Source organism: Grampus griseus (assembly GCF_964374135.1).
Source record: "Grampus griseus genome assembly, chromosome: 5".
NCBI lineage: Eukaryota > Metazoa > Chordata > Mammalia > Artiodactyla > Delphinidae > Grampus > Grampus griseus.
Genome location: NC_138998.1, coordinates 141,493,632 through 141,521,196, shown reverse-complemented (window position 1 = coordinate 141,521,196; position 27,565 = coordinate 141,493,632). Strand labels below are relative to the sequence as shown.

The 27,565-nt window shown below is 54.7% G+C and overlaps 1 protein-coding gene across 2 annotated transcripts in view; it reads right to left on the bottom strand.

Moving 5' to 3' along the window:
* The window catches only part of RRP1 (ribosomal RNA processing 1), a 97,356-nt gene that overhangs the window by 64,753 nt on the left and 5,038 nt on the right, over positions 1 to 27,565 (bottom strand). Inside the window, exons 5-13 of one of the 2 annotated variants that reach the window (XM_082655428.1) lie at positions 26,566 to 26,627; positions 24,065 to 24,194; positions 23,912 to 23,976; positions 23,567 to 23,703; positions 13,823 to 13,908; positions 13,039 to 13,136; positions 12,872 to 12,891; positions 11,857 to 11,967; positions 10,124 to 10,586 (exon numbers count right to left, since the gene is read on the bottom strand). In XM_082655428.1, coding sequence (XP_082511554.1) covers positions 10,360 to 10,586; positions 11,857 to 11,967; positions 12,872 to 12,891; positions 13,039 to 13,136; positions 13,823 to 13,908; positions 23,567 to 23,703; positions 23,912 to 23,976; positions 24,065 to 24,194; positions 26,566 to 26,627 — 936 coding nt within the window. In that variant the 3' untranslated portion in view covers positions 10,124 to 10,359. Of the gene's footprint in view, positions 1 to 10,123; positions 10,587 to 11,856; positions 11,968 to 12,871; positions 12,892 to 13,038; positions 13,137 to 13,822; positions 13,909 to 23,566; positions 23,704 to 23,911; positions 23,977 to 24,064; positions 24,195 to 26,565; positions 26,628 to 27,565 lie in introns of those variants that run through there. The other variant, XM_082655429.1, reaches the window with a different exon arrangement.

Below are 27,565 nucleotides of genomic sequence, written 5' to 3'. Positions count from 1 at the left end.
AGCGAGGGGCCGGACCCACACAGCTCACAAATGTTGCATCTAGATTGAGACTCTGCGTATAAACCAGGACAGGGTAATTTAAAGCAAAATGATTTCAGTTTTACAGCATAATATCACCCATTGATTACTCTGTTCTCATATAAAGGCCTGGCTTTTAAAACACATCCCATTTCTAAAGCCCTAAAGGTGGCAACAAAACAGAAATCATGAAAATGATGTTTTCCAAGGATTTCTTTTCCTTTTCTTTTACTTCTCACAGAGAAGTAGGTGACATCTCAAACAGATGAAAGAAGACTCGTAGGATAAACCCCTGACAACCTCAGTGGTTCCCACCCTTGAACCCTCGAGTGTGTCCTTCCCACAAGGATGCTCTCCCACCTCCGCTGCACGGCCTGGAGGTCAGGGGACATGGCGCACGTGGTGTCCAGCCCTCATTCCCACTCTAGTTCTCCGGGTCCTGTGACATCCTTGGGAGCAAACTGCCCGGCTCAGAATTGGGTCACTGGACACCCATTATAAACATCCTTCTCACACCCCAAATCACATCTCCTAAACCGTCGGATACATGAGATCATCACACTTCCCGCACTGTCCTGGCAACGTCTGCGTTCTCCTAGTTTGTCTCCTGGGATAACAAATTCCATCTACAGATGGAGACTAGCTGGTGTCTCGCTCTGTTCCTGTGGGTCCCTGCCCCCACCCCTCCTTTTCCTACAGTCTTTTATTGTTTCGCTCCTTGTTTTGGCCGCGCCGAGTGGCTTGCGGGATCTTAGTTCCTCAACCAGGGACTGAACCCAGGCCCACGGAACTGAAAGCGTCACTGGACCGCGAGGGAGTTCCCTTTACAGAGTTTCTGTTGAACCAGGCTGTTTGTCCTGTGGAGTTTCCCCTGGACCAAAGGACGCATTTCTGTAAACTGGCATCAGCTCTGCAGGCTTAATCCACCTTGGGTTCTTTTTCTTTTTTCTTGCAAGACCTCCTCGCAGGCAGCGGTGGGGTCTCCACTGAGAGGCACATAAGGCTGCTTGTTTCTCCTTTTTTGTGATGTCACACCCATCGGTTGCCATCGCCTGCATCCCTTAATTCATCAGCGGCTGCACAATGGTGCCTGGGTTCTACCCTCCCATCTTCGCCTATTTTTTCTCCTTCACCGTCTCTCGACTGCCCTCGGGCAGGGAAGGGTCTGGGAGGTCTGGACAGGAAGGCCAAGGTCGGCACGTGACTCTCAGCTGGGGCCCAGCATCCTCCAAAGCCCACAGATGCGTGTGCACAGCCCCATCCTGAGAGCTCACATCTGACCTGTTAACCCCGTGGCAGCTTCCATCCTGGTGGATCCTTCTCCATCACCTCCCACCAAGTGACACTGAGAGCCAGGCAGGTGACAACTTGGCACCCCAAGAGCAGGAGGACGCTGATGCTACACTGGGGGGCAGAATTTCCACGTTGGTCGTGGAAATTAGCATCGCCACAGGCTCACTGTGACGAAATGGTGGGGTGGAGAGCAGGCGGGCAGGGTGGGGCAGGCTGAGCGGAGGGGCCTCCTGTCCCTGCCTCTTCTTTCCTGTCCTGACTTGGACACGAACCTAGTTCCACCTCATGCTCTCTCTGCTCTGGGACACGGCTGCTGGGGGTCTTTGGAATGTGGGGGGACCCTCCCCTCCTTCTGCCCCATACACACAAGCACCAGCCACTGTGTGGAAATAAATGCTGAGCTTTGCAGAGATTAAAACACGGCACGAATTACGCAAGGCGCGCTGTCTGGGGACGCGTGAATTTCACAGAATAAACTGGCTTCTGTTTTCTGTTAGAATCTACAAGTGGACTTCCCTAGTGGCGCAGTGGTTAAGAATCCACCTGCCAATGCAGGGGACACGAGTTCGAGCCCTGATCCGGGAAGATCCCACATGCCGTGGAGCATCTAAGCCCGTGCGCCACAACTACTGAGCCTGCGCTCTAGAGCCTGTGAGCCACAACTACTGAAGCCCGCGTGCCTAGAGCTCGTGCTCCACCAACGAGAAGCCACCGCAATGAGAAGCCCATGGACCGCAACAAAGAGTAGCTCCCGCTCGCCGCAACTAGAGAAAGCCTGTGCGCAGCAACGAAGACCCAATGCAGCCAAAAATAAATAAATAAATTAAAAATCTTAAAAAAAAAATCTACAAGTGTCCACCTGGTCGCTGCTATGAAGGAAAAAACAATCCTCAGAAGAATGCTGAGAAATACCTTAAGATTATTATTTTCAACATCCTGGCCAAGGCAGGAGGGACCCGCTGTCTCTTATTCAGACTCCTCAAATAACACTCGGTTACCACACACCTCTGGGCTCATTAGGTGCTGGCGGCTGCCACGGGCTGACCTGTGCCCCCCAAAACCCATATGTTGAAGTCCTGGATCTCGGACGTCCAGCCTCCAGACCCTGAGAAGATAAATTTCTGTTGTCTGTGCCCCCAGTCTGCAGTAATGGTTAAGGTGGTCCCGTGACCGGGCCACTTGTTACCACCCACCTCGCCTCTCCAGCCCACTGGCCTCCTGGCCGCTCCACAAGCCAGCATGCTCACCACTCAGGGCGTCTGCACTGGGGCCCCCTCTGCCCCTGATATCCCTCAACTCACGGCTTTGCCCAAAGGTGACCTCACTGGACCACCCCTCGCCCTCCACACCCAACCCTTCACCTCGCTCTTTCTCCAAGCCTGTGGTCTCTGCCTCTAGAATGTGGGTTCCGTGAGGACAGAGCCTGGCACGTGGCAGGCCCTCAGCTGAGGCTCAGAGAGGAGCCCAAACCCGCGGAGCCCACAGCAGGGATGCCAGGAGATCCCGTCAGGGGCGGGGGCCCGGCTCCATGTCTGCGGCCTGTGCAGTTGCTCAGGGTCCTGCACTCAGAGACCCTGCGCTCGGGTTCATGTCCTGCTCGGAATTCCATGTGATTTTAAAGATGGGCCCTGCCCCACAGGCTCATTATTTCAGACGGGGTCCAGCAAACTGTGGGCCTCGGGGCCCTCACCCAGTTCTAGACTCGTGGACGCAGACTCCTGGACACCGTGCACCTTGAACACTCTCGCCAAGGTTTTACCCGAACCCCACAGCCAATGACTGATTTGGGGGCTTCCCCCAACAGGCCAGCCTGGCCTTAAGATGCCCGACTCTATGGCGGCCCTGCTCCGGGGCTCCCGTGGGACCAGGTGGAAGGTCCTCAGCCGAGCCCACAAGCCAGCCGCTCCTTCCCAGCCCGTCCTGCCTGCCCCCTCCTCCGGTGAGCTGCGCCATCAGTCACCTGGATGAGAATCCCCGGCTCAGGCTCTGCTTCCGAGAGCCAGCTGTCAATGACCCCCTGCGCCCCCTGCAGGCAAACCTGGGGCCCACATCCACGCTGGGCTGCACGTGCTTTAGTGCAAGTTCATGCAGAAAATGGGGCCCTTCGACAGCACCTACAGACCTGGACGCAGCTGCCCCTGCACTCACGGGGGCCCCGTCCTGGCCTGAGCCCAGCTACTGGGCGAGAGCCTTTCCTCCTGTGTCAGCTCATTTCCTCCTGCCCAGGACCTTCTGGAACGTGCTCGGACTCCCACAGGGTCCTTACTCCGAGGGGACTTTTGCTCTCATCTAGACAGAAATGCATGCCTTTCACCGGAACTTTCTAAAAAGAAATTCTTTCAAAGGAAAAACAACAACAAAATAATAAAATCTCACCAGGCCTCTCTGCTGCCTCCAGCCAGGAAAGTAAAATGCTCGTCACGTCACTTTCAAACAGGCACAAGCAGGGCTGTGAAGGACCAGGCCCCGGCCGCAGTTCCCACGCTGCCCACGTGGGGAGGGGGGAGGCTGGGCGGACAGAACACCCACATGAGTCCTGCGCTGAGGGGCTCTGGGAGAAGGAGGGCCACCAGGCCACCACGTGTCATCAACGACACTCAGCTGCAGAGCCGACTGCCCCTGACGTGCCGGCACTCCTCTACCTCGTTGGGAGTTTTTACCCTAAGAAAAGGTGAAGACAGGAAACCCTGGGGGGCGGGGGCGGAGGTGTTCTGCACCCCACCTGCCCGACGCCCCCAGCACTATGTTGTGGTCCCAGAGGTTCCGTGGCCTGTGGGGGTCAGGCTGTGGCACCCTCCTCTGACCAGCGGTGGGTCAGGCCAGCGTGAGCCTCAGGACTCAGGCTGTGAACACGAGACCCTCCCCAGTGGGGCGACTGAGGGCGCGGAAGCCCCAGGAGCGGCCGCTCGGTCAGGGGTCACCAGACATGCAGGGAGGAAAAGGGACTTGACGGTTGGTGACCTCACCTGAGGCCAGCCCACTCCCAGAATTCTCCAGGACAAGGCCCGTGACCCCCCTCCCCTGCATAAGCCAGTGTGAGTCTGGGTTCTGGGAGCTGAAGCATTCCGAATCCAAATGCCCCCACTTTTGAAATTCGACCACATCTTCAATTCACATCAAGGCACAATCTACTTAGTTATTAAAAGGACAGGGACCTCCCTGGCGGTCCAGTGGTTAGGACGCCGTGCTTCCACTGCAGGGGGCAAGGGTTCGACCCCCGGTGGGGGGCTAAGATCCCACATGCCACGAGGCGTGGCCACATTTTTTTCAATTTAAAAAATAAAAGGACAGAGACAAACTGCAATGCCAAAAGCCCGAGGCACAAACCCCTGGGCCTGAGAGCAGCTGAGGCCACGCCTCCAGGGGCAGGGGGTGGGGCTGGAGCCAGAGGCCCAGGCTTGCACGGGATCCGGATGCCTCTGCTTGGTGCCAAGCGAAGGGGGCTGTGAGAAAGTCAGAGCCGGTCGGACTGACCGGGAAGGCCCGTTTCCTTGGAAACCACGTTGCCGAGAGACGTGTAGCAAGCCGCGTGCCCAGGCGCAGAGCCGCACTCCGACAGTGGGGTTTTTGCAGCAAAGTAAGGGTTTACCGCAGGCACCGAGCGAGGGAAGGGGAGACAAGCCTCAGAGCCACTCCCACCTGGTCTTCGGGTTGGGGGATGTGTTTAAGGGGAAGAACAAAGAAGCTGGGGTGAATCTTTTTCTTGTGACATTTCTGAATCATGGTTTCAGGAGTCAGGGTGTCCCAGGTGGTCCCCGGCTCAGGGGTCTGTGAGCTCACCTTGCCCTGGAGAAACAACCCGAGTTTGTACGTTAATGATGAATCTATAATAGCAATTTTAGTACGTTAACGATGGACAACAGCAACCTTAAGCATCCGACTCTGGTAATTAGTGTTGTTAGCACAGGCTTGAGGCCAGAGGGGACAGAAACGGGATGAAGTTTTGGATGAGAGATGAATCGTAAACTCGGTAAAGAAACTCAGCTTTAGGGGTCTTGGTTCCAGAAGACGGGGTCTGGCCGGGAGGGTGGGGAGACTGCTCCGGGTGGCGGCCCCTGGACGGGGAGCTGCGGGGTGTGCAGACCTCAGGCCTCCTCGGGGACGGTGGAGGGTTCCTCCGTGTGCAGGTGACATGGAGTCCTTAGGTGAGAGCAGGACCTTCTGTCCTCACAGTGGGAGGGCTGCCGAGACGGGCACCAACCAGACAGTCCCCCACCCTCTCCCCGGAGGGACACCTCCAGGGCAAGGCCCAGGCTGCTCAAGTGCCACAAATCAAACGGGGTGCCAGGGGGTGCCCGAGGGACACCCCGCACACCACGCCAGGGCCTTGGGGCCATCATCCTCTCCCATCGGTCAGGAGAGGACCGAGGGCTGGTCAGAGAGCAGCGCCGTCCCGCCTTGGAGCTCAGGTTCCGAACCGCATCAGGGGTGCCCCCAGCCCCAGCAGCAGCCTGCCCTCCAGTCTGGGGCAGGTGGGAAAGGAGCCAGTCCAGGCGGCTCCACACTACAGGGGAGGCCAGGGCCGGCCGCCGGCCCTCAGGGTGATGTGGGCCCACGCCCAGCAGACGGCGCTGCAGCCACCACTGGTCCTGCAGGCGTCACCAGCTCCTGCCAGGCCCCAGGTGCTCTGGGGGCAGCAGGCAGGGCAGAGCCCAGGGCGGGGGTAGTGCAGCGTGAGGATCAACAGGGAAGCGCTGGCTGTGAGGCAGGGGCAGCCGGGCCAAGGGTCACGGTGGGGGGGGCAGCTGGTGGCTGGAAGAGCTGAAACATCTCTCCCTCCCCCTTCATCACCCTGAACCCCCCCCCCCAGGGAATTAGCAGCACCGCAGGGCAAGGCAGACCAGCCCAGACCCGGGCGTCGGGGGGTCTGGGCCCCCTTTCTGGCTCAGTCGACCCTGAGCTGCTCCCCAACAGTGCTGCGTCTTCTATCCTTTCACTCTCTGACAAACCTCCCAGGGCAAGGAACTTTCCAGGGGCAGGAGAGGGAAAGGGCCCCTCAGTCTTCTGCTCCTGGGTCAAGCTCTGACGGTTAAGACTCAGAAGAGAAAGAGGGACAGGACGTGGGGACTGCGCAGGCAGATCCCCAGCCGGCCCCTGGGTGCCCACCCCTAGGCATGCACACCCCACGGTTCCCCCCCCCCAGTGTGGGTGGGCCTGACCTCGTCAGGTGAGCTGGAGCTGGGGACAAAGTCAGAGGTTCGAAGTGTGAGCATTTCTCCTGCCGGCCTTGGGCACGCGGCCAGGAGCCGTGGGCAGTGCCTAGGAGCTCAGAGCCACTGCGGCTGACAGCCAGCAAGAAAACGGGGACCTTGGCCTCATCCTGCCAACAAGCAGTGAGCCAGGAAGGGGACCCGAGCCTCGAGTGTGGTGGCAGCCCCGCGACACCTGATCTCAGGAGCCCCACTACCCATGCCCTGACTCCTAACCTACAGAGCTGCCATGTCCACCGCCAAGTTTGCAGCAGTTCATGACGCGGCAGCTATCTCATACAGCATAGGCCTGCAGCTATCTCCTGCGAGACTGAATAAACGTTTAAGCAGGAAAGGGGGAGGGGAGGGGGAGGAAATAAGGGAGGGGGTGACTGCGGAGAGGGGCAGGGAGGTGGGCTGCCAGGGGCACGGGACACCCGAAGGTCTCAGGTCCAGCCAGGGAGCACAGCCCCCAAAACACCGAACATCAAAACTGGAAATCATGCAGCTCGGACCCCCAAGCGAGATGGAGAAAAGGAAAGGGCGATCGGGGGCGCCGGGAGGTGTGCAGGCGCCCACGTGTGGCCGGACCCCAGGGGTTGGGGGCGGGCGCTGCCCTGGAACCACCAGGAGGGGCCGGGCGCAGACCGCCCACCTCCTGTCCTCTAAGGGCGCTGGGGCTGCTGTTGCAAGATGCTGCACAAATCCTAACTCGGGTGAGCGCCTCCCAGGAAAGGACACAGGTGAGGCTGGTTTCCATCGTCCCTCCCCCGGCACCCCACGCTCCGTCCTGCTGGCACCAGCGGCAGGCCACCACCCACTTGTCAGGGATGCCCCGTGACGTCGCCTGATACCACTGGCCGCGCCCCATGTACAGATGAGGAAATAGGCCCAGAGCAGGCAGGGACTCTCCTAGGGAGGGACCAGGACCCGGTCTCAGCTGCTGGTGGGACTGTCCCCAGATCCACCCACCCCACTACCCGAGGGGGGTCCCAAACGGCCCTGGCAGGTCCCTCCCCTGCGTGAACCGTCTGCAGCACACAGGCCCCCCCTCACGCCCACCCCTCCCGGAACAAGACCTTCCCATGCAGCCCTTAGACTCCGCCTGGGCCAGAGCTACCCCCACTGGCGCTGAATCAAAGTAGTCAGCCTGGCTCCGACTGGTCCCGGCTACAACGGAGTTTTGGGCCACTGGAGTGTGTGATGAGCAAACAGGCTGATGTAAGCACTTTAAGAACTTCGGGCTGTTGTTCTGGACCTTTCTCAGCAAGCCAGGGCGAAGAGCCGAGAACCCCACGACACGACTGCCATCTCGTCATCAGGACGAAGCTCCGGGTCAGTCCACGTGGACTGGCACGTGGTGGGGGTGGTGGCGGCGGTCCCCGACCTAGCTCCAGAGCGACCAGCCAGTCTCCCGGGAAGAGAACCTTTAGCGGAGCCAGTCATAACCGCAAAGCTATAAAAACACACTTGCTACTGGAAGCTCTTAGGTCGCTCAGACACAGTTATATCTGTCCTAGACCCCAACTGCTCCAGGAAACTATAAATGAACGTCTTAGCCTGGTGGCCAATAATCTCATGGTGGGGGCCCCTGGTGGTCCAAAAGCCTCCCTTCCCCAGTGTATAGGAGGCCCTGAGCACAGGGTTTCTTTGGGGGTAAATGAAAATGTCCGAAGATGGACTGAGGCGACAGACACACAACCCTATGAATATACTAAGAACCACTGGATCGTACGGTCTGTAAAGTAAATCTCAATAAGAAAGACGAGGGGCCCAGAAGACCCTCACCCACAGCAGCTCTCCGGGGCCGCGCAGGGCCGGGCCCCCAAAGGAGCCAGCGCTCTCTGGAGACACGGCTGGCCCAGGGCTGGGGCGTCCTGCCGTGACGAGGGCAAGGGAGCGAGCGCCTGGGGAAGGGTCTCAGGAGCCGGCCTGAGGGTTCCCACCGGAGGCTGCGCTGAGCAGTAACGTAAGTGACAGTAAGGGATTACGTGTAACCACTGGATCAGACAGGAAACCTGGGCTGCTGACACGGGTCAATAAATAAGCGCAAGTTTGATGAGAAACTGGGCACCAGAGTTCCAGAGCCCCCTCCTATAACACTGTGTGAGCCCCCGGGGGGAAGGTCACTTTCTCAAGGCCCCCCTCCCAACTGCAGGGCAGGTGGAAACCCGGTGGCCTGGGCGGGACCGAGGGAGAGCCAACGTCGCTTCTGCGATGCTCCCGCCCAAGAGGGCCCATCCGCACAGCGGGGTATTTACTACTCAGCCATAAAGGGAATGAAATTGACACATGTCCCAAGGCGCATGAACGCTGAACACACGCTGAAGGAAGCCACACACTGATTTTCACTATCTGAAGACCCAGAAGGCAGCACAGAAAGTCGTTAGCGGTTGCCAGGGGCTGGGGCGGGGGCTGGGAGGGGCCCAGGCATCCTCATGGGTGAAAACGTTTTCTGGAGCGTGAACCGTATCTCAACAAGGCGCTTAAAAAAACGATGCCCCCTTTGGAACACAAGCTTTCCTGGGGCACAATGGCTGGCGGTCGTATTTAATTTCCTCATTTTGCCCGATGGGAACGTTTCCTCACACCGGAGAAACACTGCCCATCAGAGCAACTGCAACCCACAGCCCACCAGTGCCCACAGCTACGTAACACGGTTACAGTTGAAGGATCCTGAAGACACGGGAGATGTTCATACAACGTGGCCTGAGAACAGTGACAGGAGAATGGCACTGGTTTAAGAACTGCAATCAGGAATGACTGCTGCTTCTTTCCCCCCAGAAACTTCTATAGTATGGCTGCTTCCATACTTTTTGATCAAAGGAATTCCAATAAAAAACAAAAAAAACACCTGCCCGCACCCACAAAACAGCGCTAATAGCAGCAGCGCCCTCCCTCCCAGGGTCCCAGCTGGGGAGGAAGTGACGGCTCGAGGGTCATCAGCCAGGTCACCTCGCCCGTTAGCCAGCCCTGCCCGCCGGCAGTCTGCGGTGGACGTCTCCTGAAGCCGCTTTGGGGTGGTGAAAGGAATGTTCACATACTGAGGCCTGGGGAAGTCGTTCTGGCTTATGCATGAGCTAACTTGCATCTGATGCGGACTAGAGCAGCCTGTTTGTGGCCTTTCAAACATACACTGTCCATCCGCTGTAATTATTAAAGAAGAGGGTGCACTGACCAGAAGAATGTCCATGCTAAACATAAAGGTGAAATACCTCGCTTCCTGGGAGGCCAACGCTGGTCCTCCTTTGACGACAAGCCTCCCTCCCAGGTGCCAAGGCCATGCTGACTCGCTGTTACCTGCTGGTCTGGTTTTTTCACAGGGACCTCAGATCCAGCTCTGCCTCAGTCACGGACATGGGGCGGGCAGGGAACCGACCCTCCTGCCCAAAGCACCGGTTCACTGTCAGCTCCCAGCCCGAGCTGATGAAGTGCACGTCCAGACGACGCGGGTAACCCTCGGCCTCATCTTGCCGAGCGTGTCTGAGGACCGCGTCAACAGACTTCAGGTGCAAAACACAAACGCCCCCAGAGAACCCGCATAAACGCACCAGGGCAGGACGGCTTTGTAGGCACCGCGTGGCACTTTATTTACAGACGCCTGGCGGGCAGCCGGTCCCCTGCCTGGGGAGGGTGCCTGCAGGGAGGCTCCAGTCCCGGGGGTCCGCCGGCCTGACCGAGGTCAGCACAGCCGCAGCACGTTCTGGGACGCAGGCGCTAAGTGAGGGCCCAACCCCCTTGAGTCCTGACCTCTGCCACTTCCCAACACAGTAAGTCGGGGAGCGGTCGGTGTCCAGAGTCTCGGGAACCCAGCCTGACTGTCCTGTTCCCTCATCCTCCCCGGAGCGCCTGGTGGACATCACTTCTGGCCCTCCAGGGCCCGCTTCCTTTTCGCCTTTGGCGCCTGGCCATCGGCCGCCTTCGCTCTGGCGCCCGCCCAAGGCCGCCGCCGCCTCCTGGGGGCCCCTCTGCTGCCACGGCCCCCGGGCTGCTCCTGGGGCACGGCGGGGTCGGCCCCTGCGCTCCGGCGCCGCCTCGCGGATGCCGGGCTCGGGTCTGGACGCGAGGCCTCCTTTGCAGCTCCCCCTGAAATGGCAAGGCCTAGTAAAGAGGCGGCGAGAAGGCCGGCTCCAGCTGCTGGGATGCTGACTGAGGTGCCGGCCCCAGGGTGGCAGAGGACACAGTGCTCAGCAGAGGCACCGACCCCACAGAGGCCGTGCCAGCAACGCTGTGAGTTCCACGGCCATCAGGCAGGGAAACCTACTCGAGCTCCTGACGCCAGGGAGGCTGACCGGGAGGTGGGCCTTTAGGACGACCGGCACGAGGACAGAACAAGAAGAAAGGGAACTGGGCAAAGGCAGGACATCTGGGGCGGGCGGGCCCAGGCTCAGTGCACGTGGGGCCAGAGGGTACGCTGGTCGGAAGGGGCAGCTGGGAAAGCAGGGCCGGGCCTCCCAGTCAACGTGACAGCCGACAGTCAGCGTCCAGGGCCCAGCCTGGCGCGAGTATGTGAGCCAGTCCACGCCTGCTAAGCGGCCCTGGTGTGAAACGAGCTGGACAGGGTTGGCCCGGGCTGGAGCGGGGGTGAATGGAGAGACCCTTCAAAGGGCACTTGGGGCCCAGGACTTGGGGCCAGTTGGCCACACACGGATGACACAGGAGGGATCTCGGTGGGGGGTGGAGCCACCGCCTCTCCCTCTTCTGTGTCCCCTTCCAGCCAGGGATGCCTCTGGCTCCTGCCCCGCTCGGTGCTGTGGGCACAGCCCATCCCACTGCAGGGGGCAGCCCCAGTGGTCTACAGTGGGTACAGGGCTTGGGGTGTGCCAGGAGCGCACGACAGCCCTTAGCAAGGTCAGTCACGTTCTAACCACAGGCCTGTGGACAAGCTGGGGGAGGGAGGGGAGAGAAGGGGGAGAGGCAGGAAGCGGGGAGGGGGAGGAAGGGGGAGGGGAGGGAAGACGGGAGAGGGGGAAGCCTCTAAAATCAAGGAGGAGAGCGCAGCGAGGTTAGGAGCTCCCTGGAGGACGCCATGGGAGACGCAAGAGGAGGCACGGACCAGGTCAGATCAAAGATGGAAAAGGGTCAGGAAGAGGCACCAGACCGGAGCCACAGGGAAGGAGAGCGGAGAACGCAGGGAGTGGCCCATGGGCCAGACAGCAGAAACAGCCCCTGAGCAGCGGGGCGTCGGGCCAGGGCACCACATCTCCAGGACACAGGGGCAGTGGGCGCTGGGGGGCAGCAGGCTGGGGAGGGGGAATCACGCCTGGAAACAGGCCTCAGTCACAGGTGACATGAGCCGGGAGCACAGAACGCAGGTAACGAAGCCCCAGGCCAGCAGCCCATCCACCAGGCCTACCTATCTTGTTCTGCAGCTGGGATTCGGACAAGCGCTTCTTCATCCTCACCCGTCTCCCACCCCGCGGATTCCTGTAGGCTTTTTCTGGGATGTCGTCCTCGGGGAAGAGGCCTAAAGATCAAGGCGGGCCATCAGGAGGCTGTGGGCTGGGAGGCTACGGTCAATGCACCCACTGCCACCAGCACCATGGCCACGAGCTCCGGGCAAGGAGGCCCCAGCCGGACTCCGCCGCAGCTGCGGGCAGCTCACTGGGCACCAACAGACGGCGCCCGGAAGAGCCGGTTCCTGGAGCACTGGGACATGTCTTGCTCCATCCTACAGACGCTTATGTTGGGAAGGGGCAGGTGACCTTTCTGGGCCCCGGTGGGTTTGAGTCACACAGGTGTGTGCTTCAGTCTAAGCCCACCAGATGCACCCAGTATTCATGCGTTCCACTGAATGTAAATTTCACCTAAAAAACACAACCCCAGCGTGAAGTATTTGGGAGTACAACCTGACTGAGGGGTGGGCGGGGGGAGGAAGAAACACGGTAAAACAAGGACACTAAATTGATGGCAGAACCGAGGTGGCAGACATGCAAGTATGCACTGTAAAATCCTTTTCGACTTTGCCACGTGTCTAAAATTTTTCATAATGAAATGTTGGGGGAAAAACGCTTACATCTTCTATCTTAAACCTTCTAGGAAACTGTCTTTCAGAACAAGCCACACCGGCTCCGCCAGCCACACACCGAGAAGTGGAGCTGGGCGCTGCAGCGCTGAGCAGCAGGGCGGCAGGCCTGGGCACTTACTGGAAATGCAGGTTCTCGGGCGCCAGGTCAGCCCCTCCCGCACACTCAGCCCTGAGATCCCCCGCACTTCACTAGGACAAGGGCCGCAGAGGCCCGCAGCCTGCCTCCCCCGGAGAAACACCACCTCCGGCCTCTCTGCACCCATCCGTGCTGTGGGAGAACACGCCACCCGATCCACTCCCAAGAGGACGAGATGCCGTCTAGGCCTGGCGGCCCAATGCTCACCTTCCGAGAGGGCCTGCAACCTGAAAGAACGAGAGACGGTCACTCGCCACGGCCTCTGGAGAGGGGGGAGCCGCCCCCGGGAAGCCCCTTCATGCCCGAGCTCTGAAGACGGCTGCCCTCCCACCTGGGTGAGGCCACCAGAGAGCGGAGGGCCCGGGGCTACTCACTTCCGGATGACTTTGTAGAGGCGCTTCCGGTTCTGCGGAGGGGTGTCCCGGCGACTGGCCATCTCGAACAGTCTGTTGGCAACGGCCTCGTAGTCGAACTGTTTCACAGACAGACACCGTGGAGGCCAAAGTCAGCCCCCGCAGGTGCTCCCAGGACGGGAACCAACAGAAAGAGCACGAGGACCACACGCCAAGGCTGTGCCCCAAGGTCCCCCGCTGCTCCGCCCCTCCCCCCGCAAACGCTGTCCCCAGCACACGCGGCGGCAGACGCTCCAGGGCAGCGCCGCCCAATGGATCACGAGGGGCTGCAAGGTGAGCCTCTGCACAACTGTAAACCCTCCAGGAGAAACAAGTAAAATTAATCCGATAAATTTAAGCCAGGCTACCTAAAATGGTATTAATTCATCAAGTAATCAACTTCTGAAATGTATCAGGAAGGACCCTATGTGTCCAACTCGCCTGAAGTCACAGATCCTGTCCGCTGAGCTCTGACCCCGAGTGGGGACCCAAAAGCCCCCCACTCAGCACGCGTCACCCTGGCGGCCCCAGCGCCCTCACCCTCGAGGGGAGCCGCAGGCAGACCTGGGGCAGCTGTCGAGCGGTGAAGCCGGAGCCCAGCCTCCCGGCGCCCAGCCCCCAACTCCACTTTCAACAAATCTGCGCTTCTTCCTGCAGACGAGGCTCTAGGGCACCTGTGTTCCTCCAAGCCCCGGTTGGACGGATGCCACCCCACTCTGCCTTCCAGAGGCCGGGAGCTCAGCCTACGCGGGGCCCGGCCACCCACCTGCAGGACGGTGCCGGCGCTGTCCTCCTCGTCGTCGTCGCCCCACTGCTCCTTGCCTGGGTCAGGCTCAGCCCCACTGACGGAGCCTAGAACGAAAGGGCCCCAGGGACTCAGACACGCCTGGTGCCGCAGGTGTCACGGGGCCCCAGCACCTGGGAACCAGAAGCCCTGCCTGCCAGGGCCCACACCTGGGCACAGGAGCCCACAGCATGGGATAGCAGGGGCCCCGACGGCCTCCCCCCGAGGGCAGCAGTGCCCACACTGGCCTGGAAACGAGGGAGCCATCCCAGAGAAGGTGGGGCCCGACCAGTCCAAAAAGTGAAACCAGGAGGGGATCATGAATGGGCATCTTAGGCAGCAATTGCAGGAAGTCCCAGGATGGGGAAGAAGGGCGGCTGGTCCAGCCACGGGGCAGCCTGGATGGAGGGGCGACGGGAGATGAAGCTTCGGGTGAGGAAGCTTGCACTGGCCAGACACCTGGGGCCCTGACATCACTACCTACGGAAGACAGGTTCGGTCAACAGGTGACTGAGAGGGACAGGCATGTGTGGCACAGAATGACGACAGCAGGGCTGCAGGCAGGCCCTAGGCTGCCATGGGCCCCTGGGTCAGCCTGTGCCGGCGACTCGGGCTACTGAGGAAGAGGAGGAGGGGAAGGGGGAGCCAGGAAGGACGTCCAAGACAGCTGGACAGCGTGGCCGGGGTGCTGACCGACGAGAAAGCCCAGGGGTGCGCCAGCAAGGGCACGGGAGTCAGAGGCCACAGAAGTCAGCCCCCGCTTCTACCATCAAACTAACTTCCACAAGGGCACAAGACCGGCCAGTGGGGAAAGGACTGTCCCTTCAACAAATGGTGGGGGGGACACTGGACATCCCCGTGCAAAGGAATGAAGGTGGACCCTTACCTACCATCATATACTAAAATTAACTCAAAATGGATCAAAGACCTAAAGAAACAATAAAACTCAGAGGAAAACGTAGGGCAAAAACTTCAGGAGATTGGATTTGGCCACGATGTCTTGGATATGACGCTGAAGGCACAGGTAACAAGAAAAATTAGACAAACCAGACTTGATAAGAACTTTAAATTTTGTTCATCAAAAGGGACTAGCAACAGAGTAAAAAGGCCACCCACAGAGCGGGAGAAGATACTGGAAAATCAGGTATCTGGGGAGGGGTTATTACCCAGAATACAGAAAGAACTCCTAAAGCTCAACAACAAAAAAATCTGACTCAAAAATGGGCAAAGGACTTGAACAGACATTTCTCCAAAGATACATGGACGGCCAGTGAACACATGAAACGGTGTTCCCAATAATCATCAGGGAAACGCAAATCAAAACCACAGTGATACTACTTAGCACCCACGAGGATGGCCACTACCAAAAAAAGACAACAACAAACACTGGCGAGGGTGTGGAGAAGCTGGAACCCCTGTGCACTGTTGGGGGGCATGTAAGACAATGCAGCCGCTGTGGAGAACAGTATGGCAGTTCCTAAAAAGTTAAACACAGACGTATCATACGATCCAGCAATTCCACTTCTGGGTATAGACCAAAAAGAATTGAAAGCAGTGTCTCAAAACAGATATCTGTACACCCATGTTCACAGCGGCGTTAACCACAACAGCTAAAACATGGAAGCAACCCAAGACTCCATCTACCGATGAATGGAGAACAAAATGTGAAATACATACAATGGAATATTATTAGGCCTCAGAAAGGAGGAACGTGGGAGACTTCCGGGAAGATGGCGGAAGAGTAAGACGCGGAGATCACGTTCCTCCCCACAGATACACCAGAAATACATCTACGCGTGGAACAACTCCTACAGAGCATCTACTGAACGCTGGCAGAAGACCTCAGACCTCCCAAAAGGCAAGAAACCCCCCACGTACCTGGGTAGGGCAAAAGAAAAAACTAAACAGAGACAAAAGGATAGGGACGGGTCCTGCACCAGCGGGAGAGAGCTGTGAAGGAGGAAAAGTGTCCACACACTAGGAAGCCCCTTCGCGGGTGGAGACTTCGGGAGGCGGAGTGGGGGAGCTTGGGAGCCGCGGAGGAGAGCACAGCAACAGGGGTGCGGAGGGCAAAGCGGGCAGATTTCAGCGCAGAGGATCGGGCCGACCGGAACTTGCCAGCCGAGAGGCTTGTCTGCTCGCCCGCCGGGGCGGGCGGGACTGGGAGCTGAGGCTCCGGCTTTTGTCGGAGCGCCGGGAGAGGACTGAGGTTGGCGGCGTGAACACAGCCTGCGGGGCGTTGGTGCACCGCGGCTGGCCGGGAGAGAGTCCGGGGAGAAGTCTGGAACTGCCGAAGAGGCAAGAGACTTTTACGTCCCTCTTTGTTTCCTGGTGCACGAGGAGAGAGGATTAAGAACGCTGCTTGAGAGAGCTCCAGGGACGGGCGCGAGCCGCGGCTAGGGGTGCGGAGCCCAGAGACGGACGTGGCTAGGGCCGCCCAGAGCGGCTAGGGCCGCTGCTGCCGCCACCGGGAGGCCTGTGTGCGAACACAGGTCACTAGCCACAGGCCCTTCCGGGGAGCCTGTGCAGCCCGCCACTGCCAGGGTCCCGGGATCCAGGGACAACTCCCCCGGGAGAATGCACGGCGCGCCTCAGGCTGCAACGTCACCCCGGCCTCTGCCGCTGCAGGCCCGCCCCGCACTCCGTGCCCCTCCCTACCCCCGGGCCTGAATGAGCCAGAGCCTCCGAATCAGCTGCTCCTTTAACCCCGTCCTGTCTGAGCAAAGAACAGACGGCCTCCAGCGACCTACACGCACAGGCGGGGCTAAATCCAAAGCTGAGCCCCTGGGAGCTGTGAGAACAAAGAAGAGAAGGGAAATCTCTCCCAGCAGCCTCAGAAGCAGCGGATTAAAGCTCCACAATCAACTTGATGTACCCTGCATCTGTGGAATACCTGAATAGACAACCAATCATCCCAAATTAAGGAGCCCTGTGGATGAAAGGCTCTTGGGGCTGCAGCCAGGAGTCAGTGCTGTGCCTCTGAGGTGGGAGAGCCAACTTCAGGACACTGATCCACAAGAGACCTCCCAGCTGCACATAATATCAAACAGCAAAAATTTCCGAGAGATCTCCATCTCAACGCCAGCACCCAGCTTCACTCAACGACCAGCAAGCTACAGTGCTGGACATCCTATGCCAAACAACTAGCAAGACAGGAACACAACCCCACCCATTAGCAGAGAGGCGGCCCAAAATCATAATAAGTCTACAGACACCCCAAAACACACCACCAGACGTGGACCTGCACACCAGAAAGACAAGATCTAGCCTCATCCACCAGAACACAGGCACTAGTACCTTCCACCAGGAAGCCTACACAACCCACTGAACCAACCTTAGCCACTGGGGACAGACACAAAAAACAACAGGAACTACGAACCTTCAGCCTGCAAAAAAGGAGACCCCAAACACAGTAAGATAAGCAAAATGAAAAGACAGAAAAACACACCGCAGATGAAGGAGCAAGATAAAAACCCATCAGACCTAACAAATGAAGAGGAAATAGGCAGTCTACCTGAAAAAGAATTCAGAATAATGATAGTAAGGTTGATCCGAAATCTTGGGAGATAGAATGGACAATAGAATGGACAAAATGCAAGAATCAGTTAACAAGGACCTAGAAGAACTAAAGATGAAACAAGCAATGATGAACAACACAATAAATGAAATTAAAAGTACTCTAGATGGGATCAATAGCAGAATAACTGAGGCAGAAGAACGGATAAGTGACCTGGAAGATAAAATAGTGGAAATAACTACTGCAGAGCAGAATAAAGAAAAAAGAATGAAAAGAACTGAGGACAGTCTCAGAGACCTCTGGGACAACATTAAACGTACCAACATTCGAATTATAGGGGTTCCAGAAGAAGAAGAGAAAAAGAAAGGGACTGAGAAAATATTTGAAGAGATTATAGTTGAAAACTTCCCTAATATGGGAAAGGAAATAGTTAATCAAGTCCAGGAAGCACAGAGAGTCCCATACAGGATAAATCCAAGGAGAAATACGCCAAGACACATATTAATCAAACTGTCAAAAATTAAATACAAAGAAAACATATTAAAAGCAGCAAAGGAAAAACAACAAATAACACACAAGGGAATCCCCATAAGGTTAACAGCTGATCTTTCAGCAGAAACTCTGCAAGCCAGAAGGGAGTGGCAGGACATATTGAAAGTGTTGAGAAAAACCTGCAACCAAGATTACTCTACCCAGCAAGGATCTCATTCAGATTTGATGGAGAAATTAAAACCTTTAGAGACAAGCAAAAGCTGAGAGAGTTCAGCACCACCAAACCAGCTCTACAACAACTGCTAAAGGAACTTCTCTAGGCAAGAAACACAAAAGAAGGAAAAGACCTACAATAACAAACCCAAAACAATTAAGAAAATGGGAATGGGAACACACATATCGATAATTACCTTAAATGTAAATGGACTAAATGCTCCCACCAAAAGACACAGATTGGCTGAATGGATACAAAAACAAGACCCTTATATTTGCTGTCTACAAGAGACCCACTTCAGACCTAGGGACACATACAGACTGAAAGTAAGGGGATGGAAAAAGGTATTTCATGCAAATGGAAACCAAAAGAAAGCTGGAGTAGCAATTCTCATATCAGACAAAATAGACTTTAAAACAAAGACTATTAGAAGAGACAAAGAAGGACACTACATAATGATCAAGGGAGCGATCCAAGAGGAAGATATAACAATTGTAAATATTTATGCACCCAACATAGGTGCACCTCAATACATAAGGCAAATACTGACAACCATAAAAGGGGAAATCGACAGTAACACATTCATAGTAGGGGACTTTAACACCCCACTTTCACCAATGGACAGATCATCCAAAATGAAAATAAATAAGGAAACACAAGCTTTAAATGATACATTAAATGAGATGGAGTTAATTGATATTTATAGGACATTCCATCCAAAAACAACAGAATACACATCTTTCTCAAGTGCTCATGGAACATTCTCCAGGATAGATCATATCTTGGGTCACAAATCAAGCCTTGGTAAATTTAAGAAAATTGAAATTGTATCAAGTATCTTTTCCGACCACAACGCTATGAGACTCGATATCAATCACAGGAGAAGATCAGTAAAAAATACAAACACATGGAGGCTAAACAATACACTACTTAATAACGAAGTGATCACTGAAGAAATCAAAGGGGAAATCAAAAAATACCTAGAAACAAATGACAATGGAGACACGACGACTCAAAAATCTATGGGATGCAGCAAAAGCAGTTCTAAGAGGGAAGTTTATAGCAATACAATCTTACCTTAAGAAACAGGAAACATCTCGAATAAACAACCTAACCTTGCACCTAAAGCAATTAGAGAAAGAAGAACAAAAAAACCCCAAAGTTAGCAGGAGGAAAGAAATCATAAAAATCAGATCAGAAATAAATAAAAAAGAAATGAAGGAAACGATAGCAAAGATCAATAAAACTAAAAGCTGGTTTTTTGAAAGGATAAACAAAATTGATAAACCATTAGCCAGACTCATCAAGAAAAAAAAGGAGAAGACTCAAATCAATAGAATTAGAAATGAAAAAGGAGAAGTAACGACTGACACTGCAGAAATACAAAAGATCATGAGAGATTACTACAAGCAACTCTATGCCAATAAAATGGACAACCTGGAAGAAATGGACAAATTCTTAGAAAGGCACAACCTGCCAAGACTGAATCAGGAAGAAATAGAAAATATGAACAGACCAATCACAAGCACTGAAATTGAAACTGTGATTAAAAATCTTCCAACAAGGAAAAGCCCAGGACCAGATGGCTTCACAGGCGAATTCTATCAAACATTTAGAGAAGAGCTATCACCTATCCTTCTCAGACTCTTCCAAAATATAGCAGAGGGAGGAACACTCCCCAACTCATTCTACGAGGCCACCATCACCCTGATACCAAAACCAGACAAGGATGTCACAAAGAAAGAAAACTACAGGCCAATATCACTGATGAACATAGATGCAAAGATCCTCAACAAAATACTAGCAAACAGAATCCAACAGCACATTAAACGGATCATACACCATGATCAAGTGGGGTTTATTCCAGGAATGCAAGGATTCTTCAATATATGCAAATCAATCAACGTGATACACCATATTAACAAATTGAAGGAGAAAAACCATATGATCATCTCAATAGATGCAGAGAAAGCTTTTGACAAAATTCAACACCCATTTATGATAAAAACCCTGCAGAAAGTAGGCATAGAGGGAACTTTCCTCAACATAATAAAGGCCATATATGACAAACCCACAGCCAACATCGTCCTCAATGGTGAAAAACTGAAAGCATTTCCACTAAGATCAGGAACAAGACAAGGTTGCCCACTCTCACCACTCTTATTCAACATAGTTTTGGAAGTTTTAGCCACAGCAATCAGAGAAGAAAAGGAAATAAAAGGAATCCAAATCGGAAAAGAAGAAGTAAAGCTGTCACTGTTTGCAGATGACATGATACTATACATACAGAACCCTAAAGATGCTACCAGAAAACTACTAGAGCTAATCAATGAATTTGGTAAAGTAGCAGGATACAAAATTAATGCACAGAAATCTCTGGCATTCCTATACACTAAGGATGAAAAATCTGAAAGTGAAATCAAGAAAACACTCCCATTTACCATTGCAACAAAAAGAATAAAATACCTAGGAATAAACCTACCTAAGGAGACAAAAGACCTGTATGCAGAAAATTATAAGACACTGATGAAAGAAATTAAAAATGATACAAATAGATGGAGAGATATACCATGTTCTTGGATTGGAAGAATCAACATTGTGAAAATGACTCTACTACCCAAAGCAATCTACAGATTCAATGCAATCCCTATGAAACTACCACTGGCATTTTTCACAGAACTAGAACCAAAAATCTCACAATTTGTATGGAAACACAAAAGACCCCGAATAGCCAAAGCAATTTTGAGAACGAAAAATGGAGCTGGAGGAATCAGGCTTCCTGACTTCAGACTATACTACAAAGCTACAGTAATCAAGACAGTATGGTACTGGCACAAAAACAGAAATATAGATCAATGGAACAGGATAGAAAGCCCAGAGATAAACCCACGCACATATGGTCACCTTATCTTTGACAAAGGAGGCAGAAATGTACAGTGGAGAAAGGACAGCCTATTCAGTAAGTGGTGCTGGGAAAACTGGACAGCTACATGTAAAAGTATGAGATTAGATCACTCCCTAACACCATACACAAAAATAAGCTCAAAATGGATTAAAGACCTAAATGTAAGGCCAGAAACTATCAAACTCTTAGAGGAAAACATAGGCAGAACACTCTATGACATAAATCACAGCAAGATCCTTTTTGACCCACCTCCTAGGGAAATGGAAATAAAAACAAAAGTAAACAAATGGGACCTAATGAAACTTAAAAGCTTTTGCGCAGCAAAGGAAACCATAAAGAAGACCAAAAGACAACCCTCAGAATGGGAGAAAATATTTGCAAATGAAGCAACTGACAAAGGATTAATCTCCAAAATTTATAAGCAGCTCATGCAGCTTAATAACAAAAGAACAAACAACCCAATCCAAAAATGGGCAGAAGACCTAAATAGACATTTCTCCAAAGAAGATATACAGAGTGCCAACAAACACATGAAAGAATGCTCAACATCACTAATCATTAGAGAAATGCAAATCAAAACTACAATGAGATATCATCTCACACCAGTCAGAATGGCCATCATCAAAAAATCTAGAAACAATAAATGCTGGAGAGGGTGTGGAGAAAAGGGAACCCTCTTACACTGTTGGTGGGAATGTAAATTGATACAGCCACTGTGGAGAACAGTATGGAGGTTCCTTAAAAAGCTACAAATAGAACTACCATATGACCCAGCAATCCCACTACTGGGCATATACCCTGAGAAAACCATAATTCAAAAAGAGTCATGTACCAAAATGTTCATTGCAGCTCTATTTACAATAGCCCAGAGATGGAAACAACCTAAGTGTCCATCATCGGATGAATGGATAAAGAAGATGTGGCACATATATACAATGGAATATTACTCAGCCATAAAAAGAGATGAAATTGAGCTATTTGTAATGAGGTGGATAGACCTAGAGTCTGTCATACAGAGTGAAGTAAGTCAGAAAGAGAGAGACAAATACCGTATGCTAACACATATATATGGAATTTAAGAAAAAAAAAATGTCATGAAAAACCTAGGGGTGAAACAGGAATAAAGACACAGACTTACTAGAGAATGGACTTGAGGCTATGGGGAGGGGGAAGGGTAAACGGTGACAAAGCAATAAAGAGGCATGGACATGTATACACTACCAAACGTAAGGTAGATAGCTAGTGGGAAGCAGCCGCATAGCACAGGGAGATCAGCTCGGTGCTGTGTGACCGCCTGGAGGGGTGGGATAGGGAGGGTGGGAGGGAGGGAGACGCAAGCGGGAAGAGATATGGGAACATATGTATATATATAACTGATTCATTTTGTTGTGAAGCTGAAACTAACATACCATTGTAAAGCAATTATGCTCCAATAAAGATGTTTAAAAAAAAAAAAAAAAAAAAGAAAGGAGGAACGTTCTGACACGTGATACAGCATGGATGAACCCTGAAGATGTTATGCTGAGTGAAATGAGACAGACACAAACACAAATACTGTCTGATCCTACGGACATGAACCAGAGTCATCAACAGTCAGACTCACAGAGACAGGAGGCAGAACGGTGGGTGCCAGGAGCTGAGCTGGGCAGAGGGAGGAACTGGGAGTGTTCAACGGGGACAGATTCACTTTGGGAAGATGAAAAGTTCTGTGGATGGACAGCGGTGATAGCTGCACAACAAGTGCACTTACGCGTGGTCAAGGTGGGAAACCTTACATTACGTGTATTTTACCACAACAAAAGGCAAGAGCAGAAAAGTCCTGAAGCTGGTGGACAACACACACCCCTAAAGCCACAGTACACAGTGCACAGGTCACCCAGAGGACAGTCACGAGACCAGATGGCGAACCACGAAGACCCACTTTAGCATCAAGGTGGACAGGCCAGCCTGGGCACCACTGATGCGGAGCCCACAGGCCCTGCCCCCAGAGGGACGTTGACAAGTGCTACCTCTACTCGTTCATTCACCCACTCACTCACTCATCCATCGCGATCTAGCGGCGCCCCCTCCGTGCCAGGCGCTGCTCCGAACACCAGGTACACAGCATGGCCAAGAGTCCCCGGTCCTGGCAGAGTTGAAATCCAGTGGCGGAAGCCAGGCCAGAAAGATGAACAAGTGATTTATGTAACTTCAAGCGATTTATGCCAGAAAGTGAGAATCACCATGGAAACGCCCAGTGAGCGAGGCAGGGTAGGCACTGGGAGGCTGCACTTTAAACAGGGTGGTCGGGGTAGGGCCTGGAGGGATGGAGGGCAGAGACCCTGCCAGGGAGGGGAGAGCAGGGCAGACGCCCCGGGGCAGGAGCAGAGCCCAGGAAGCCATGAGGACGTGGATGGCCACAGGGCAAGGGTTAGGAGAGTGAACAACGTGTGTGCTTGTTCCCAAGGTCACCCTGGCTGCAGAGCTGAGCAAGGACTTCGATGGGGCGGGCAGAATCGAGGGGACGGGGCAGGAGGTGAAGGCAGGGCTCCCACAGAGCCACCGTGGGCTCAGAGCAGGGCAGGCCCGTCGTCCCGATGAGATGAGCACGGTCCTCACCTTCAGGGGGCTCCCTGGATGGCGTGTCTCCATCCCGCTCCTCCGCCAGTTCCTTCATGAGATCCTCGATGGCCAGCGGGGCCTGTTCCACAATCGCCTCAAAGATGCCTCGAGTGATGTTGTGCAAAACCAGGGAGCTAAGGGGCAGCCGCACCGCAGCCACCCGTCAGGCTGGACCCTCCAGGGAAGAAACACCGCCTCCCCGTGCCCGTCTCTCCTGACCCCAGCCCCTCAGCCCCGCTGGCCCCCTTGCTGGCCCGTCGTGAGCACACAGAATTTCCTAAGGGCAGCCCCCTTGGGGACTCAGCAGAACAGAAGAGGTGAGCAGGAGGGAACCGCACTCACTCCTGAGTCCGGGCGGCGACCGTGCAGAAGGGCCCAATGAGCCTGAGGTTCTGGTCCGCCGTCAGCTGCGGGGACAGAGCGGGGGCTCAGTTCCTGGGCCTCAGGCACCCAAGCAGCCTGGCTGCTGCCCTCACCCTGCCGCCCACCACCTACCTCGTGGGCGCCCACTTTGGTCAGCTCCTCCAGGAAGATCTCGATGAAGTGGCTCTTCACTCCGTTGGGGGCCTGGCTGTCGGGGTGCAGGATCTCTGTCATCAGCAGCTCCAGCAGCTGCTCGGTCTGTCTGGGGCAAGAAAAGGCAAGTCCAGCAGCACGAGGGGCAACAAGGCGATGGGTTCACTCTGCCTGAGCAGGGGGCTCTGACAGGACAGTCACAGGCAGACGCCCCTCCACCAACACAGGAAGACCCGATGACCTGGGTCTGTGCCGGCACAGAGGACTCCTGCGAGTATAGATCCACGGGCAACGGCCAGGACCACGACACACGGCAGGACTGAACCTCGGCTATAAAGCAAGAGCCCACCGTGTCTGGTGTCTCTACTGTCCCCGCTGGGAACTGCGCAGGAAGGCTCACCAGGACAGAGCAAACGCAAAGGGAGACGGAGGCCAGAGAAGGGGACGAGTTTGCCTCCCGGGTCGTGTTGGACCGGACCCGTGGATGGTCACACGTCACATCAGACCTCACCCAGGCACGTGGGTCTCAACGGTCTCAGAGGCCTGGGAATCCCAGGTCAGAGAGCTCCAGAGACCGGTCTTTAGTGGCCCAGATGCACCTGAAACTCCTGGTGCTTGTTAATATACAGATCCCTGCACCTGAACCGTAAAGCATGTATCCTTCAAAAAGCTCCCTGGACAATGCTGCTGCCGACAACACCGGGGTGCCTTCCACGGCTCAGCGGAAGGGACGCAGGCCAGGGGCAGAGACCTCCTCTGCCAGGCTGCTGACAGTCACCTTCACACAGACAGGAATGTTACACTTACAGCCCACTACTCTTAAGAACGGAGAAGGGCTAGAAGAGCAGACACAGCACGCAGGACTAGTTATCCCAGGGCACTGGGAGGGTACCAGTTTCTGCGAAAGGACCTCTGTGCTGAATTACCAGGGACAATGAGGATGAAACTACTTTCAGGGTAACAACCACACCCCCAAGCCCAAGATTAACAGAAAGAAAATCGTCCCTTTAACATTGAACCCTGCTTCAGTCACTAGCCACCCCCTGGATAACACAATCCTACATCCGGAAATGAGCGAGACCCCCAGGTCTTCACAGAACTTTAAGGATGAAAATCACTAAAAGAGGCACCCTTGCCCAAAATGTAGAGTTACCCACAGTCGTTCTCAACCTGTAACAGTGATTCCAGTAACTGCAGGCCAAATCCTGCTGACCTTTCATGGGGGCGGGGGGCTGCCAGGCCAGGGACAGTTTAACGCTGCTCTTCAGAAGATGAGGCAGCCCTAGAATAACGCGGCCGTGAGCTGCCTGCTCTAGGCTGGCAGCTATTCTGACGTCTGGGTCCTAGATTTATTATCCTTGGGCTGAAAAATAAACTCCTTTACCATCACTTTTTAATCACAAACAAATTCAAAACACACTGTTTCTAAGCCCTCTCCCCCAGTGCCCGCCCTCCCCAAACCATGCAGCACCAGGACACTGATATGAGACGTTTTTGACACATTCTCAGTAAAATAAATAAGCAGCCGGCTACACCTCTTTTGGACCATGCAATTAGGCAACACTTTAGAAGTATCGGTAATTGTCGGGGAGTCCCCTGGTAGCCTAGTGGTTAGGATTCCGCGCTTTCACTGCCGTGGCCCGGGTTCAATCACTGGTCGAGGAACTGAGATCCCACAAGCCGCACAGCGCAGCCATAAAAAATATATGTATATATTTAAAAAAGAAAGTAATTGTCTGCTGGAGTTAAAATTGCTTTCCAATGTTTATAAAAAGTTTCCTGAGTTCTTTACAATGAACATCCATCACTCTCATTAGTAGAAAAAAGGGTTTTTTTAAATTTTAATTAATTCCAAAAACTTTAAAATGTAAATGCTCAGAAACCCACTTTCTGTCGTGATCTCAGACGGCCCCCGGAGGCTTGGAAACCTGCTGCTGTAACCTGGATGCAGAGCCTCCGGCGAAGGGGCAGGTCCAGGCTGCAGGAGCCCCGCCCCTGCTTGGTCTCCAGGAGGGGTTGTGGGAGGAGCTAAGACGCAGCAGAGCCTAGCCCAGCCCAGCCTGAGGATCCCACCCGGCTGCCAGGTGCCAGGGGAGGCCTGAGGTGAGCCAGAAAACACAGGCCCTTACAGTTCGGAGGAACACACACAAGCACCCCTGTCAAAAATGTGAAGGCTGGACGGCTCAAGTATTTGTAGAGCTGAGAGCAATGACTGCCGATGACAGAGCTGAAGGTGCCACGTTCTACAAGAACAGCTGCTCAGCTGCGCCTCCTTTGGTGAGGACTCAGTTCTGACCCAGTAAGAACTCACCGTCAAGGCTGAAACAAACATTCCCACGAACACGTGCACAACCTTCATTTTAAAAATGCCTTTGTTTCCAGCACTAAGTCACCCTTCCACATAAGCTGACAATGAGTAGAGGAGAGACCCGGACCGGCCCGAGTGGCACGGCTGCCGCAGGCCGCTCTGGGACACTGACCTCTCGTCCCATCCGCGCGTCTTCAGAGCCTTCAGCGACTCGTGCAGGACCATCCGCATGAGCTGTGGCACAGGAGGAGACCCCGTTAGCGGCACCACCCAGACCTCCCCTCTGCCCCGGGTCGTCTGGGCACCCCACTGCACATGGCAGGCCCTGGAGAGCTGCTGGGGCCCTGGGCCTGCGGGAGGCGCCCAGCCTCCCACGAGTAGCAGGACGTCGGGCTCACAGCAGGGACACGGGGAGTGACCACACACACAATCGGCGGCTGCGAGGGACGGGCTTGTTTCCAGAGTGAAAACTGGACGACGTGGAGCTCCCCCAGGAGAGCGGAGCCTCGGAACCACCAGGTCTGCGCCACAGACTGTTTCCTCTGAGCCCCCCCCCCGAGCTTCTCCCCACCCGAGGGAGAAACCAGTTTCCTTCTCTGCCCACAATCCCCGGCACAGTGGCTGCCTGCCCGGTTTCCCTACCTGCCGGCATGAACCCAACAAGCCTGCAGGGGGGACCCGTAGTGGTGAAAGGCGACAGAGGACACCTGTGGTGCCGCCAGGAAGACCAGCCTCTAGAGCAGGGCTGCGCTGCCAGACATGGCCACAGGGGGGTCGTAGGAAACAGGCCACGGACAGCAGCAGAACCCCCGACCTAAGGCCCAGCACTGCATCCTGGGACACAGCCCCTCTGAATTATGAGCGGGCGTTCTATAACCGTGCAAAGCCCGGCGCCCGGCCCCCCGCCTGCCCACACGCATCAGCGCCGTCCTCCTTCTCTCCTGAGCCCCGCGCTCGCCCACCAGCTGTCCTACTTTAACACCTGACATCACACACGTGGTGACCGCGTAACCCTGGACTGAGATGGAGCGGGTGGCCGGCCTGAGGGGCAGATCACGGGGACCTGTGCTCAGCGAGGCCTGGCTGCTGCCCCATCCAGGGTCCGCGTCGGGCCACCTGCTCTCAGACAGAAGCACTCATCTGGGGACTGTCCCCGGTCCCAGGGGCCAGCA